The sequence below is a fragment of the Diabrotica virgifera genome, chromosome 2 (genome assembly GCF_917563875.1).
Source record: "Diabrotica virgifera virgifera chromosome 2, PGI_DIABVI_V3a".
Lineage (NCBI taxonomy): Eukaryota > Metazoa > Arthropoda > Insecta > Coleoptera > Chrysomelidae > Diabrotica > Diabrotica virgifera.
This window is the reverse complement of record NC_065444.1, coordinates 237,000,646-237,017,067: the sequence shown is the minus strand read 5'-3', so window position 1 is coordinate 237,017,067 and position 16,422 is coordinate 237,000,646. Positions and strand designations below refer to the sequence as shown.

Sequence of the window (16,422 nt, the reverse complement as noted above, 5' to 3'; positions counted from 1 at the left end):
ACCGTTGCCAGTTTGCTGCGCCTATTTTTCTCCCATCCTCATCTACACCATCTTTCCATCTAAGTTTTGGCCTACCCCTATTTCTACTTCCCACAGGTTGTGACATAAGGATTCTTCTAGGAGGGTTGTTATGCTGTGATCTTGCTAGATGTCCTGCATATCTTAGTCGTCCTATTCTTATAAGAGATACTACGTCTTTTCCACCAAATATATGTTTATATCTGTGGTATACCTCGTAGTTGTACCTCCTCCTCCAAATACCATTTTCACAGATGCCACCGAATATGCCTCTCAGGATCCTTCGTTCAAATATAAGCAGAAGGTTTTCATCTGCCTTGGAGATGGTCCATGTCTCCGATCCATATGTCAACACTGGTTGTATAAGGGTTTTGTATATGGTTATTTTTGTTTTTTGGCTTAAGTTTCTGCTTCTCATATGTCTACTCAGTCCAAAATAGCATTTGTTCGCTAGGATTATCCTTCGCTTGATTTCTTCTGTCATGACGTTTTCCTTGGTGATCAGGGAGCCTAAGTATGTGAATTTGTCCACCACTTCAAAGGTAGAGTTATCAACAGAGAATTGGTGACCAATGTTTCTGGCTCTATTGTTGGGTGTTGATGCCACCATCTTAGTTTTCTCCTCGTTTACTGTCAGGCCCATATTTTTTGAGGCATTTGAGAAGGTGGTATACCAGTTTTCCGGTATTAATGTTTTTAATTATGACTGTAATTTTGGATGTAAAAAGTTTTTGAGTTTCATTATTTATAAAAACGGCTGGCGTAAAGTGATCAATCATGTGAGTATGAGGAACCATAGGATTAATATTAATTTACTGTTTTAATAGCCTATTGTTGTTTTTTAAGTTTCTAACATCAAAAGTAAGTAAATTTAGATCAAAATAATTTTAGTATCTTTTTTTTTTTTGGTTGGTAAAAACAGTCGTGAAAATCACCTTCTAATTAGCATCCGAAATGATATTAATCGTAACCGCTTCACAAATTACTTTACTTATTGTTTATAAGATATGTAAGATTCGTTGGTTCAAAGTGCTTATTTTTGAAAAGGCTTTAGTCAAATGGGCTTAAACCAGTCACTAATCACAAGTGTATGCAACATTTGAACAGACATATCTTATAACCAATTTTTGTCGTCAGGAAAACAAAAAGTCCAAAATATTCACAATAGCAAAACCTATATTTTTTATACTAGGTAGTTGAGATTTTTGAAGTTGAGTTATTTGAAGTTGAGTTAAAAACAATTTTTTTGAAGTTATACTTCTTTAGGCGCGATTGGGAGTAAATTTTCATTATTCTGCGCGAATGCGCACACATACAGTATGGAGTTTAGTTGCTAAATATTTCAAGTTATGTATAAATATATCAGTGCAAAAAAAGACGTGAAAAGAATATATTAGTGTTTTTAGTAAATATATTTATTATAGTTTTTGTGTCTTTGGATTTGTCTTCCTCAGGAGTAAGATAAGTATTATTAAATCATTTATATTTATGTATTATACTTCACTTCGTCTGTTTGTTACTGTGAATTGTCATTATGTCCGAGTCGATACAAACACAGACCCCGTAGTATGATTTTTGGAAAGTGGTAAGCGTTTAAAGTATATTTATTTCGTTGAAATCATATAATAGAAGTATAACTTCTTACGTGCGTACAAATTACACACATATTCTTTTTTTTTCAAAATATTAATTTTTTTGTTAATTTAAAGCCAAATTGTTTTCAAAATTGAGCACTTTGAAGCGGTAAAACTTAGAGATCATATAAGCCAGGGGTCACCTGACATATTAGCTATGTGTATGCTAAATTTCATCTCAATCCGAGCAGTTCTTTAAAACTTACAGCAAAAGCCGTGAGTAAATAGACTATAAATTAGTTTGAGCTTTTATGAAATATTTTATGATATATGATGATTTATATTGAGTGTTTTGGGCGGGGGCCCGCATCCCAACTGGAACCAGGGCCCGCTGATCTATCAGTACGCCACTGGGCAGACCCCGACAAACTTTCAAATATGAAGTGGACAAAGCAATAGAAAGAAGAAATCTACAGACAGGGGATTGGCAAAACAGAAAGAACTGGAGAGAACGGTTGAGTGAAGGAATACAGTTAAAACTGGAAAAATACACTGTGGTGTATAAAAATATATAAGGAGCAAAAATATTTTTCAAAAATTATTTACGTAAATGGAAATTCCCATTGCTTTCATTGATAAGAAGCCAGTTTAGAAATGAATATCTGTTGGCTATTATATAACCATTGCATTGCATTAAATATCAATTTAGTAATTTAATCGAACTTATCAAACTTTCTCTTATGCATATAAACAAAAGAAAAAACCTACTTCCATTATGATTTTTTTTCATTCCAATGGTTCCTCCAACGTAGAGCACCAAAATTTTCTTCGTGCTGTAACAATCCATCGTGGAAGAAACCGCAGAAGAAACAGATTCACTCAACAACTAAACGTGAATAATTTCAGATGCGATTAAAAATTGTTATCACCAAATTAAGTATGTTAATAGACACTATCACTTATGTTAAACAATAAAATTATGCTTGGTATTATTTCAAATAGGTTGACGGTATCACACTGTTGAGTATGCGATTGTTTAGGAGATGGAAATATATATTCACTTCTCAATCGTTTTTGAAAGTAGGGGAGATTGGAGTTAAATGTGGTAATTTGCAGTACCGGTGCTAGGGTATAAGGTGCCCGCCTGCAAAAACTAGCATAGGCGCCCTTCGGTTTTTTTCAAATAGTCTTTTGTATAACACCAGTAGAGAAAAGCCGATTTTGGCGCCCCCCAAACAGGGGCGCCCGCCTGCAGTTCATCCCTTTCAGTCCCGTTATCACAGACCCTGGTAATTTGTATATTTTAAGATATCCTTTAGATGTCTTTCAACCTTCGTCGGGCGGCATAGGTACAGTTGTATCTTTTGAGTTTTCAAATTGTGATAACTTTTTTTTCAAAGAGGTAGAGACTTGAACTTTTGTGACATCTCTACATTTATTCAATAGATTATGTGGGCCAAATTTAACAAAAAAATCTTTATTCAGTTCCCATAAACGACGGCATAGGTACATTTGTACCTTGTAGATATTTTTAAATAAATAATTTAAAAAAAAACAATATATTTTGTATTTAAACGAGAGCTTATTTGAATCAAAATACAAAAATTAATGTTAGTGTGGATAATACTTGGAATTTAATTCCCAAGAACTTGGTTTACAAAAATTTTTTTTGTGGCAAAAATTTTTTTTTTTTTTTTTTTTTTTTTTTTTTTTATGCTTTATTTAACAATCAGAATACATTAGCATCCTATAAGTTAAAGTGTTGGCTTGGGAGCTGGGCCCCTCATTGGCGTGAAGGGACTCCCTCCAATGAAGGAGTCCTAGATAGTCTTCATGTCAGCTGGCCATAATCTCTTCAACCTTCTGGGAATTGGAGCTTGTACTAGCGGCTGTAATACTGCGTTGGGGTGTGTTTCCATTTTCTCGTGGTGTTTGTTGTACCTATCTTTAATGACATCTGTGATGAATGGAACCTTCAGATCTTCATGTAATGTTAAATTCGACACGAACCAAGGTGCATCTGTGATCATGCGTAGTATTTTTGACTGGCTCCTTTGGATGATAGCAATATTAGATTTGCTTGCACATCCCCAGACTTCGATACCATACATCCATATTGGTTTGATTATGGTGTTGTATATCAGCAGTTTATTTTCCAAACTTAGTTTTGATTTTCTACCTATCAACCAGTAGAGTTCTTTGACTTTCATGTCTATTTGTTTTCTCTTCTTTGTTATGTGCACTTTCCAAGTAAGTTTTGAGTCTAGATGTATGCCAAGGTATTTGGAAGAGTTGTTTTTAGCAATAATTTTGTTATTTATGTATAGTGATGGACACTGATCTTTTCTTGTAGTAAAGTTGACATGGACGGATTTAGCCTCATTTATCTTAATTTTCCATTTTTTTACCCAATTTTCTAGGTTTGCTAAGTCATTTTGTAGGATGTTGGAAGCTTCTACTGGATCTTGGTGAATTGCTAAGATGACGGTGTCATCCGCAAAGGTTCCTATGACAGTGTGTGGAGACGTAGGAATATCTGATGTGAATAATACATATAGAATGGGACCCAGGACACTGCCTTGCGGAACTCCGGCCTTGATTGGGAATTTTTGCGAATATTCATCATTCACTTTTACAAGAAACTGTCTGTCGTGAAGATATGATTCGAGCAGTCGATAGCAGGATAGTGGAAAGATTTTAGATATTTTGTATAAAAGTCCATCATGCCAAACCTTGTCAAAGGCTTGGCTAACATCCAAGAATACTGAGGGGCAGTATTGTTTTTGTTCTATTGCTAAATTTATTGAATGTGTTATTCTGTGTATTTGCTGAACTGTTGAGTGGCCTTGTCGAAAACCAAATTGGTGTGATGGAATCCAATCCTCAGGGAGTACTTCCTTATTTATTCTTTGAAGTATGAGTCTTTCTAGTAGTTTTGACATAACTGGCAATAAGCTGATTGGCCGATAAGATGAAACTTCGTTTGGGTTTTTGCCTGCCTTCAGTATTAAAATTATTTCTGCTGTTTTGAGTTGCGTCGGCCAGTAGTTTAGTCTCAGGATAGCATTGAAAATGTACATCATGAGTATGACTCCTCTGCGTGGCAGTTCTTTTAACATTTTGGAGGTTATTTTATCGATCCCTGGAGATTTTCTTGGATTTAGGAAGTTTAGTTCATTTTGAACTTCCTTTACAGAAAGTTGTTTGGTTGCGGGTATGTTGTTTGGGATATTTGAGAGATGTCTAGCTATTTCGTCATCAACTACATCACAGTTCGGTGTGAATACATTGGATAAGTATGCACCAAATAGTGAAGCCTTTTCTTTATCGCTTCTTGCCCATATAGCTGCAGGATTGCTGGAGTCACGTACAGGAGAATTCTGCATTTGAGGCTTGTTTTTGAATTTGCATGGTTTCCAGATGGAGTTATCACTTCGGTTAAGACCTTTCAAATATTCATTAAATGAACATTCACGCAATTCTTTAATTTTTGCTTTTAGTCGACTACTGGCTCGGTTGTACACTGTTCTGTCAACAGGGGCTTGCGTGCGTTGTAATCTAGCTCTTGCTTTTCGTTTTAGAGCTATGAGTTCCTTCACTTCTTTAGGTACAGAAATGTCTTTCTTTTGGATGGTGGGACGAGGAGTGGCTTGTTGTACTGATTCAATTAGGAGGTCATTAAAAGTTGTGATCGCCCCTTCGACTTCATTGGGTTCCTTTAGTCTGATGTCGAGTTTTACTTTTTCTTCAATTCTGGTACGATATTCTTCCCATTTAGTTTTCTTATTATGTAGTCTTGTGGGAGTTTTTCTATGTAACGCTGCTGTTCCTATTGAAGCTATTATCGGAGAGTGGTCAGAAGAAAGATCATAGCTTGGTATTACGTCTAAGTAAGGAGCTGGTAACCCATTTGTCACAAAAAAGTCAAGCAAGTCAGGAGTTTTAGCAGGATCAGTTGGCCAGTAAGTTGGAGTTCCTGTTGACAGGTATGCGTAATGCTTCTCTTGAATCACTGATGCCAATTCTCTACCTTTGGTTGTTGTAAGCCTAGACCCCCATAAAATGTGTTTGCTATTGTAATCACCGCCCGCAATAAATTTGGATCCTAGTGTATCGAAAAAATCACTGAAATGTTCCTTTTTTATGTTGTGTCGTGGTGGACAGTAGACGGCGGCAACTTTTAGATTATATGAGTCCATGCAGACGTTGACAGTTGTGGCTTGTAGAAAATTTTCAGCATAATTTGGCATTTCATGGTGCTTTATTGTGTTTTTTATTAGGATAGCAGTACCAGCATGTGCAGTGTTGTCTGGGTGATTGCTGTGATATGTTGTGTAATGTGGAATGTAAAAGTAGGATCTGTCAGTGAAGTGTGTTTCGCTGATGAGAAGCAGGTCTATGGAATTGTGTTTTAGAAATATTTCAACTTCTTGTTTGTGATGTAGAATGCCGTTGGCATTCCACAGTGCTATTCTAATGAACTTAATGAATTTTATTTATTAACGTAGTAAGCATATTCATCACCATGGTGTTTTGATGAATAAGTTGCTGAAACATGGCTTTGAATTCGTCTAAGAATCTATGTAGCATATCTGTTGTTGTGTCACATTGATTCTGCTGAGTATAATTGTTGGATGCTACATTTGCATAGGTCACATTATTTCTTACCGGCGTTGTTGTTGGCTTGGTGGTAAGATTAGGATGGGCATTTGGGCAACCCTGACTGCTGACTGGCTGTACATTTTGCCTATTATTTTGATTATTAGGGCGTCTCATTATGTTGTGATAGTAGCTACAACCTTTATAGTTGGCTGTATGGGCACCTCCACAAAGTGCACATGTTGCTGGAGTGTTCCTTGTTTTTGTGCAGGTTGATGTACTATGGGCTCCCCCACACTTAACGCAGACAAAAGGTTTATAACAGTAACCCTTGGTGTGTCCATATTGTTGGCATCGCGTGCATTGAGCTGGTCCATAGTTAGGTTTTGGAGGTTCTACATGTATGATTAAATTTTGCATTTTTTGTATTTTATATACGTCTTTGTTATTTACCGCAGGCTCTAAATCCACAAAAAACAGATTAAGAGGCTCCTTAGTTCTTTTGTCCTTGGCATTGAGGATATTTCTGACTTGATGGCCTTTTGCGTTGAGTTCTTTCACTATTTCTTTTGTGTCCATAGTGTGGTGAAGGTGTCTGATCACTACTCGGAATGCACGTTCTTCTTTGAGTTGGTATGTGTGGTGTACAATTTTTTTCTCACGCATATACGTTACTAGATGCCTGTAAGACTCAATAGTATCACTAATTATTTTAATTGTATTATCTGCAAGTGTTTTTGTACTGTAGTGCACATCATCAATGGCATCTCTTAAACTTAGTATCATTTTCTGGTAATCTGTTACTCCGTATACAAATATTGGAGGAGGTTTTATAGTTTTAGCTTCGGTGATATCTATTTGTTGGTCTGTTTGACTCTCTTCTACAGTTTCTTCTACAGGAAGCTGACTATATCTATTGCTTATATCTATGTCGGAGTTTTGTGAGTTGCTTCTTCTGATCTTCCTTCTTTTTGTATTCGTTACTTGTTGCCATTCGTTCTCGTTGGCTGCGTGTTGTTCTAGCTGCTCATCGTCACTTGTAGAGGACAATCTGTGATAATATTTCTGACTGGTTGATGGTATATGTTGTGATTTTTGGATCATTGGTACCTGATGTATGTAATTTTGTTGATTAATTGGTACCTGCTGAGTGGAATTTGCTTGAGAAGCATCAAAATGTTGTTGAGTTAAACAAGAATTATTATTATTTAATGCTGCTTGAGTTATTGGTTGAGAATTAATAAATTGTTGTACTTGCATATTTGTATCTGCTACACCCTGTATGTTGGTTTGCGAAACTGGCTGGCTATAAGAATCTCCAGGTCCATTACTAGCTGGTAGCACATTCATGTTTTTATTTCACTTAAATTAGCACTGGGTTCAAAAACTCATTAAATTTCAATGTAAATGAAAATAAATATTTCATTAATTGTTTTTAAATTGTAGGTATCGGTTTTTAACAAAAATTCCGGTTCGAAGTTTTTATCGTGGCGTACGTTGCTTGATGATTAAGGCAATACATCCGCACAGCACGAGAGGCGATTCGGTACTGTGGCAAAAATTGAGCGAGCTATTGACAATTAAATCTTGTAATATCATGCAAAAGCCACCTTTATCAACCCTTTCAATGCTACCTCTTTTTGTGACTAAGAATTTTAAAAGGATTTAATATTAATAGCCTTATAGATCTTGTAAAAACCTACATTCTTTTTTAACTAACTTTCTAAGATAAAAAATAAAAAGTTACGGTTAAAAAATCAATATATTTTTTTGAAAAAAAAAAAAAAGGAGAAATCCAATTGGAAGCATAATATTGTAAGTTGGCGGTGTTTTTAGTCATTGGCCTTATTTATTCTTCTTTATTTATATATTATTAACAGATTCTAGAAGTTTGACTGGCTTAGAATGATTAGTTTTTAAAAAACTGAAGTTTAAAGCGAATACTGAATGTTTGCAATTTGGTAAAAAGTGTCATTTTCTTCAGAATAGAAAGATTAGCGTCAGAGATACGAAAACATGTTTGAATATGAAATTGTAGATAATTTAATTCCCAAGAACTTGGTTTGATAAAATTTGTTCTACGGCAAAAATTGAGTGAATCGTAAATGAGTACACCATCGAAAAACATTGATTTTTTAGATATAAAACTAACACTTTCGATAGCGAATAAATCAAAAACTATTAATGTTATCAAAAAAATGTATAGAATATTTTTTGTTTAAAATGAATGTTTTTATTAACTTTTGCGGTCAAAATATAATTTCCATATAATAAAAAAATTTCCACCCCCGAGATGGGGTGGCAACCACCCCCATGGTAAAAGCGTCTTTCGGCATCATATAGATTTTGATCCATGGACTATCCACTATTTATTCTCAAATTTTCAAGCAAATTGATCCATTCTGTAAAAATTGCGAGGTGAAAAGCTTTGGTTCCTGGACTAGTGAGAATGTACGCTTGATATTAAATCAGCATTACATTGCATTGAAAATCATTTCATTTATTTCTTATATTTAATCCAATATATAAACAATATATAAACAACACAAAAAATGTAACTTACCTCCAACATGATTTTTTTCCATCCCAATTTTCCATCCAACTTGAAGCACTAAAATTTTTTTCAGATTAACACAATCCATTGTAGGTGAAGCCGTGTAGCTTAGTATGTGTCTCTGTAGGATTGGTTACGATCAGTTAAACCTTAAATTCTTCCATGACCATCTCCAGAAGGTTAGATGTAACCAGATGTAGAATATGATTTAGCAGAACAAATTCAGAAAACCATTTAGAATGAAAAATTGACGTTACTGATCATCACTATTTGGCCACTTTTTTTAGTACAAATAGCTCGAATGGATCAATGTGTTGTAGATACATTATTTTTGTTGATATGATAATTTCCGACAAACTTTGGATAAGAGATTAAAAGAAAGGAGTATGATTTTTGATTCCAAACCCCTTCTTGTCTTTTTTTTTTCACAACCGTTCTTAACTTTTCTAGAGCTTATTCAAATTTTGGTTACAAAGAACTTGTTTGGATACATTTCTACAAAAATCTAAGGTATGACTAACTACAAGCAACTTCAGTTATTTTTGAACACATACAGAGTTAATAGCTGATGCACTTAGCAACTAATCGTGAATAATTTGGGATGCGATTTAAAGTCGTTATCAACAAATTAATAAACTACCGTACTTTACCGTAAAACTAATGGGTAATATATTATTTATGAGATAGAAAATTAATGCTCACTTCTCATTTTTGGTAGTAGGGGAGATTGGAATTAAATGTGTCAATATTTAAATATACGGGGTGTTTGGTAAAGAATGGGCCATAGATTAACCTTAGATTCCTGAGCTTAAAATAGGTTGATTTAAGCTAACTTACCTTAGTACCAAAGTTGATAATCACCGAAATACAGAGTGTCAAAATTAAACTTTTATTTTATTTATTTTTGAATATTTCCTGACGGGCATGGGACAACAACACGAAAATTGGAAAGTGGTGCTGGTATTGTACAATCTACTAAATTATGTTAAACAAACGTTTCTGGCTACTAACAGAGGAGTACGACGGGGGAACGTGAATGGTTGACCCTTCCCAAATTCTACGCCACTGGCGAAATTTCTATTTTAGTACAATTTTTTGATTCTCCAATACCTTCTATGTAAAAAACATGCTCTTCATTCGTAACGATAAAGCCATTAGTTTTCGAGATATTTGAAGCTAAAAACGAAGGAGCATAATACATTAATCAAAATACAGTGGAACCTCGAATATCCGTCAGGGCACCGAACCAAGGGTATGGCGGATAATCGAAAAGACGGTTAACAGAACATTAAAAAAATTCAAAATTCATAGTACAGCTCTCAAATTTTATTTGTATGTTTTGTTTGACAATATAAGAGAGATTTGTGTTCGTACAATCTTATCAATTTGTCAGCTGTAGTCTGTGTCAGCTTTTGAATTTGCTTCCTCCGCCTCTGTTGTCATTTCAACGATTTCATCATCTGTCAACAATGGATAGCTTTTTGCGTCCTCATCACAAATTAACCATTCTTTTATGTCATCTTTAGGCCACGGAAACAAAACAGTTAATTCATTCTTAAAATATGTTGATAGCAAAACTGTACATTTCAGCGAATTTCACTTGGCCTATCGACTTATCGCAATGCTCAAACAAAATTAATTTATGACTCATTTTTTACTTCTGTAGTCAGTACAACTTATGTACGGACCCTGACGGTTAACAGAGGTGACGGTTAATGGAGAGACGGATAATCGAGGTTCCACTGTAAGTGTGCCTTTTCATTTTTAACTTCAAATATCTCGAAAACTAATGTCTTTATCGTTACGAATGAAGAAGAGTATATTATTTGCATAGAAAGTATTGGAAAACCTAAAAATTATGCTAAAATAGCAGTTTCATCAGTGGCGTAAAATTTGGGAAGGGTCAACTATTCACTTTCCCCTGTCGTACGCCTCTCGTAGTAGCTAGAAACGATTATTTAACATAATTTAGTAGGGTTTACAGTGCCTACACTTCCTGCCAAGTATCACACGGATATATCAAATTATTTTAAAGTATTCTTTTTTTTTAATAATTTATTCTTTATTTAAAACTTCAAGAACTATGTGTGCCCGGTACTATAAAACTATTTGGCATATCATTATGGTACTTGACAGAAAGTGTAAGTACTGTACACCCTACTAAATTATGTTAAATAATCGTCTGTGGTTAATACCAGAGGCGTACGACAGGGGAAAGTGAATGTTTGACTCTTCCCAAATTCTACGCCACTAAAGAAACTGCTATTTTAGCATAATTTTTCGATTCTCCAATAGTTTTATGCAAATAATATACTCTTCAGTCGTAACGATTAAGTCATTAGCTTTCGAGATATTTGAAGTTAAAAATGAAAAGGCACGCTTATTTTGATTAATCTATTATGCTCCTTCGTTTTTAGCTTCAAATATCTCGAAAACTAATGGCTTTATCGTTACGAATGGGGAGTATATTTTTTACATAGAAAGTATTGGAGAATCAAAAAATTGCACTAAAATAGAAATTCCGCCAGTGGCGTAGAATTTGGGAAGTGTCAATCATTCATGTTCCCCGTCGTACGCCTCTGGTAGTAGCCAGAAACGTTTGTTTAGCATAATTTAGTAGATTGTACAATACCAGCATCACTTACCAAATTTCGTGTTGTTGTCCCATGCCTGTCAGGAAATATTCAAAAATAAATAAAATAAAAGTTTAACTTTGACACCCTGTATTTAGGTTATTATCAACTTTTGTACTAAGATAAGTTAGCTTAAATCGACCTATTTTAACCTCAGGAATCTAAGGTTAAGCTATGGCCCATTATTTACCAAACACCCTGTATTTTTGAGTAATTTTTTTGAACGATTTGAATATTAACCCTTAACTACTGACGTAGATGTTTCAAGACGTAGACTCTGACATGCGGTATGTCATACCGTTGCCTATTCTCCTTCTTTTTCAATGTGAATTTGTCTTATATCACTGTATTTGTTTGTTACATCAACTAAGGAATGATTCTTTACACTGATGTAGAATAAATTCTATCTATCCAATCAGCCCTGAATATCCATCCTTGGATATAAGCCTCCTCTTCCTTCTTCCATGCCCCTCTATTTTGGGCAATTTACATCCATTTTGGCCCGACTTCAGGTCATCTCACCATCGCATTTGTGGCCTTCCCCTTTTTCGTTTGTGGTTCCACGGTCTCCAATCTATCATCATCGTCTTAGTCCATCTTTCATCTCTCTTCCTTCATTACTTCCACCAGTAAAAAACTTCGTTTGTATAATGGTATAAAAAGTTTATTAAAAAACCTATTAAAATGTCATCCAAATGGATTACAAAACGTTTTCGCTCTAAATGAGATCATCTTCAGTGCGTTCTGCCTAGTAGATGAAACTTGCACACTATTAAAAGTGGTAACATCGAGATATATGATTTACATATTAAGATTATAATAAATATAGCGACTCCAAGTCGATTTTAAAAGTTTATATATTAATAGTGTTCAAACGGCAACATGGTTCTTCGCTTGAATAGAACGTGTGGTTCTTGCCAGTTCAATGGACACGTTGGTCAGGTTGGACAGGTTGGTCTGTGTCCATTGAACTGGCAAGGACCACACGTTCTATTCGAGCAGGGAACCATGTTGCCCTTTGAGCACTACATATTAATATTATAATCTTTTAACATCGACTTGGAGTCGCTATATTTATTATAATCTTAATATGTAAATCATATACCTTATCTACTAAGCAGAACGCACTGAAGATGATCTGATTTACATCGAAAACGTTTTGCAATCCATTTGGATGACATTTTAATAGTTTTTTAATAAACTTTTTATACCATTATACAAACGAATTTTTTTACTTCTGTATGATTTTATAACATATATTTTGTTTTATTACGAATCCATTCGCTTCTTTTCCTATCTGATAGTTTAATGTTCAGCAATTGTCTTTCCATGAATTTTTCTGTCTTTACTATTAATTTGTTATCTTTCCTTCATAGGGTTGACTATTTCTTTTTCTTTCTTAATGTTTCCTTGTTTGTTACGTATTGTGTCCATGCTATTTTCCATATTCTTCGATAACACCACATCTCAAAGTTGGTAAGTTTTTTAAGTTGGGTCCGTAAAATTGTCCAGACTTCAACTCCATATAAAAAAAAATACTTAACAGGTTAGGTTTGATATAACTGCTTAATTTGGGAAAATTTAAAAGTTATTTAAAATTTCTAATTTATTATTTCTTACAATTTTGGAGTAAGATGGATTTTTTATTAAAATTTCGGCTCCCTCGAGGATACTTTTCGTGCAGATATGATCTTTTTAATTTTAAATTAAACTTACCTCTAACTTAAGATTTTCTTCCTCTTCCTGTCTACGTTTCTTTTTCAGCTCTTCCATTTTTAAAAACCATACACGGGGCCCGGACATATCCCATGTCATTTCTTTATCAACTTCACCAGATCTCGTATTCACCATTAACAATTATTATTTAATTTCTTCTTAACCCCACCGCTGTCACCAATGTTACTCAGCTTTAAAATTGATGATAAAGTTTCCCTCGCTGATAAAGCTCGCCGAAGGCGAGTATCGTAATTCATCAGAGTGTGTAATAGACATTACATGCGAGCAGAATACTATACTTTTCTACGACCTTTTTTATTTTAATTAGTAAAAAAATATAATTATTATCAACTACTTGAGATTAAAATTATAATTTACAAAAAATAAATTTTGTTTACCAATAGTACACGACTAAATAAATTATGTCTTATGTATTGCAAGAAATACAATAAGACATAGTCAATTCAAGTTATATTCATTTCCGAAAAATTAATAAACACAAATTTGTACCTACTGTCAATGTAATAAATAGTAAATGGCTATTCTTTGTGGACGTATTTTATAAAGTTATAACGTACACTTACATTTAACTATATATAATATCATAATAATATAATTATAAATATTATATTATAATATATTTGACACAATATAACTTTATAAAATAAACACAATATACTTATAATTCTAGAAAAAAAATTTATAATGTACACTTATATTTAACTATACAGGGTTTCCCAAAAAGATTGGTCATAAATTATACCATAGGTTTCATGCCTTAGTAAAAGTCACATAAGTCACAAAGTGCACATAAAAAGAGTTATAATAGCCCTTTAAAGTTACAAAATAAAAATCAATGTTTTCCAATATTTCGAAAACTATTAGAGATTTTTTATTAAAAATAGGCATGTGGCATTCTTATATCAGGAAAATCTTAATAAAAAATTATAGTGAAATTTGTACACCCCATAAAACTTTTATGGGGTTTTGTTACTTTAAACCCCTCCCAAACTTTTGTGTACGTTCCAATTAAATTATTATTGTAGTACCAATAGTTAGACACAATATTTTTAAAACTTTTTTGTCTCTTAGTCTTTTTTCGTTAAACCAGTTTTTATCGAGATGCAACTTCATTTTTATTATGTTTACAGAAAAATTGTATGGGGTTTCGTTCCTTTAAACCCCCCAAATGTTTGTGGACGTTCCAATTAAACTTTTATTGCGGTACCATTAGTTAAACCCAGTATTTTTAAAACTTCTTTGCCTCTTATTTTTCGTATATTTTCATATTATAAAAATGTAAATTATAAATTTTTCATATTATTACAGGTCTTTATAATCGTACTTATCCATATACAAATAGGTGGTGGATTTGACAAATATTCAAAATACCTCGATAAAAACTGGCTTTTCGAGAAAGTACTAAGAGGCAAAAAAGTTTTAAAAACAATGTGTTTAACTAATAATACTTTAATAATAATTTAATACGAACGTACTCACAAGTATAGGGGGGTTTAAGGGAACAAAACCCACATAAAATTTTTATGGGGCGCACAAATTTCACTATATTTTTTTTTAAATGTTCCTGCCATAAGAATGCCACGTGCCTATTTTCAATAAAAAATCTCTAATAGTTTTCGAAATATTGAAAAAAATTGATTTTCATTTTGTAACTTCAAAGGGCTATAACTTTTTTTATGTGCAAATTTGTACCAAGGTAAGTTAGGTTCAAACAACATATTTTTGACTTCAGACTCTGTAGTATAATTTATGACCAATCTTTTCGGGACACCCTGTATACAGGGTGAGTCATGAGGAACTGTATATACTCCTACCTCGTATAGAGGCCCCTATGGGGAATAACAAATGACCATTAAAAAGTGTCTGCTCCCATTGTTTAATAATATACAGGGCGAGTTTCGCATTTTGACACAAAATTTATATTCGTCATAATTTTTGAACGGTAAGATCGATGTGTCTCTTATTTTGGTCAATCGTTACACTAGTACCACCTAATCAACTGATTTATTCAAACTAGAAAAAAAATCAGGTCCGGCTTTAAAAAATTAGTTCGTTTGGGTCTTAGAAAAAATTTCACCCTGTATACGCTTTTTGAAAACTCTAATATTAATTTTACAGATTAGACAAATAGGCAATTAAAATGACATATTTATTTTTTTCCCCACACGATTACTTAATTTTTTATAAAAAAATTAAATTTGACTATGAATTAAAAATTTGGTAAAGTTAACCATAGATTTAAAAAAAATTACCTATTATTACAAAAATTAATTTTTTTAAACAAATATTTGATTTATGTTACCACCCAATCAACTGATTTATTCAAACATGAAAAAATCAGGTCCGGCTTTAAAAAATTAGTTTGTTTGGGTCTTAAAAAAAATTTCACCCTGTATACGCTTTTTGAAAACTCTAATATGAATTTTACAAATTAAACAAATAGGCAATTAAAATGGCATATTTATTTTTTTCTCCACACGATTACTTAATTTTTTATTAAAAAATCAAATTTGTCAAAATCGCAATTTTACCATAAAAATAAAAAAAATTAAACGTTTTTCTTAAAATTAAAAGTTTCACCATTTTTTTTTTTTCTATAATACGTCTAGATCTAAAACTCCCCATAACACTTCTCTTTGGACTCTATAGTTTAACATAGACGTGATCAAATAGATAAATTTTAAATTTTTTTAACTTAATTTTTGCGATTTAACTTTGCAATTCACGAAGCTGCACCTTTATTCTTAAAAATTCATAACTTTTACGAGAAGAAGACTGAAAGTCTACAACAATTGTCATAGTCTTCACAATGGTAAGAGATATGTGCTGTAAAAATTTCAGAAAAAAAAAGTTTAAATGGAACGTTGTAGTTAAACCGTGATTTCATCTTTTTTTTTCATTTTTAGGTTAAAATTCCCATTTTGACAAATTTGATTTTTTAATAAAAAATTAAATAATCCTGTGGGGAAAAATAAATATGCCATTTTAATTGCCTATTTATCTAATTTGTAAAATTCATATTAGAGTTTTCAAAAAGCGTATGCAGGGTGAAATTTTTTCTAAGACCAAAACGAAATAATTTTTTAAATCCGGGCCTGATTTTTTTTTTAGTTTGAATAAATCAGTTGATTGGGTGGTAACATATTTTTAATATTTGTTCAAAAAAAATTAATTTTTGTAATAAAAGTAAATTTTTTTTAAATCTAGGTTTCACTTTACCACACTTTTAATTATTATTCATAGTCAAATTTGATTTTTTTATAAAAAATTAAGTAATTATGTGGGAAAAAATAAATATCCCATTTTA

At 32.9% G+C, this 16,422-nt stretch overlaps 1 protein-coding gene across 2 annotated transcripts in view; it reads right to left on the bottom strand.

Moving 5' to 3' along the window:
• Positions 1-9,322, bottom strand: part of LOC126880497 (60 kDa lysophospholipase) — an 84,134-nt gene extending 74,812 nt beyond the window's left edge. Inside the window, exon 1 of one of the 2 annotated variants that reach the window (XM_050644376.1) lies at positions 8,755-9,322. In XM_050644376.1, the coding sequence (XP_050500333.1) occupies positions 8,755-8,833 (79 nt within the window). In that variant the 5' untranslated portion in view covers positions 8,834-9,322. Of the gene's footprint in view, positions 1-2,360; positions 2,618-8,754 lie in introns of those variants that run through there. The other variant, XM_050644375.1, reaches the window with a different exon arrangement.
• Positions 9,323-16,422: the final 7,100 nt, after the last annotated feature.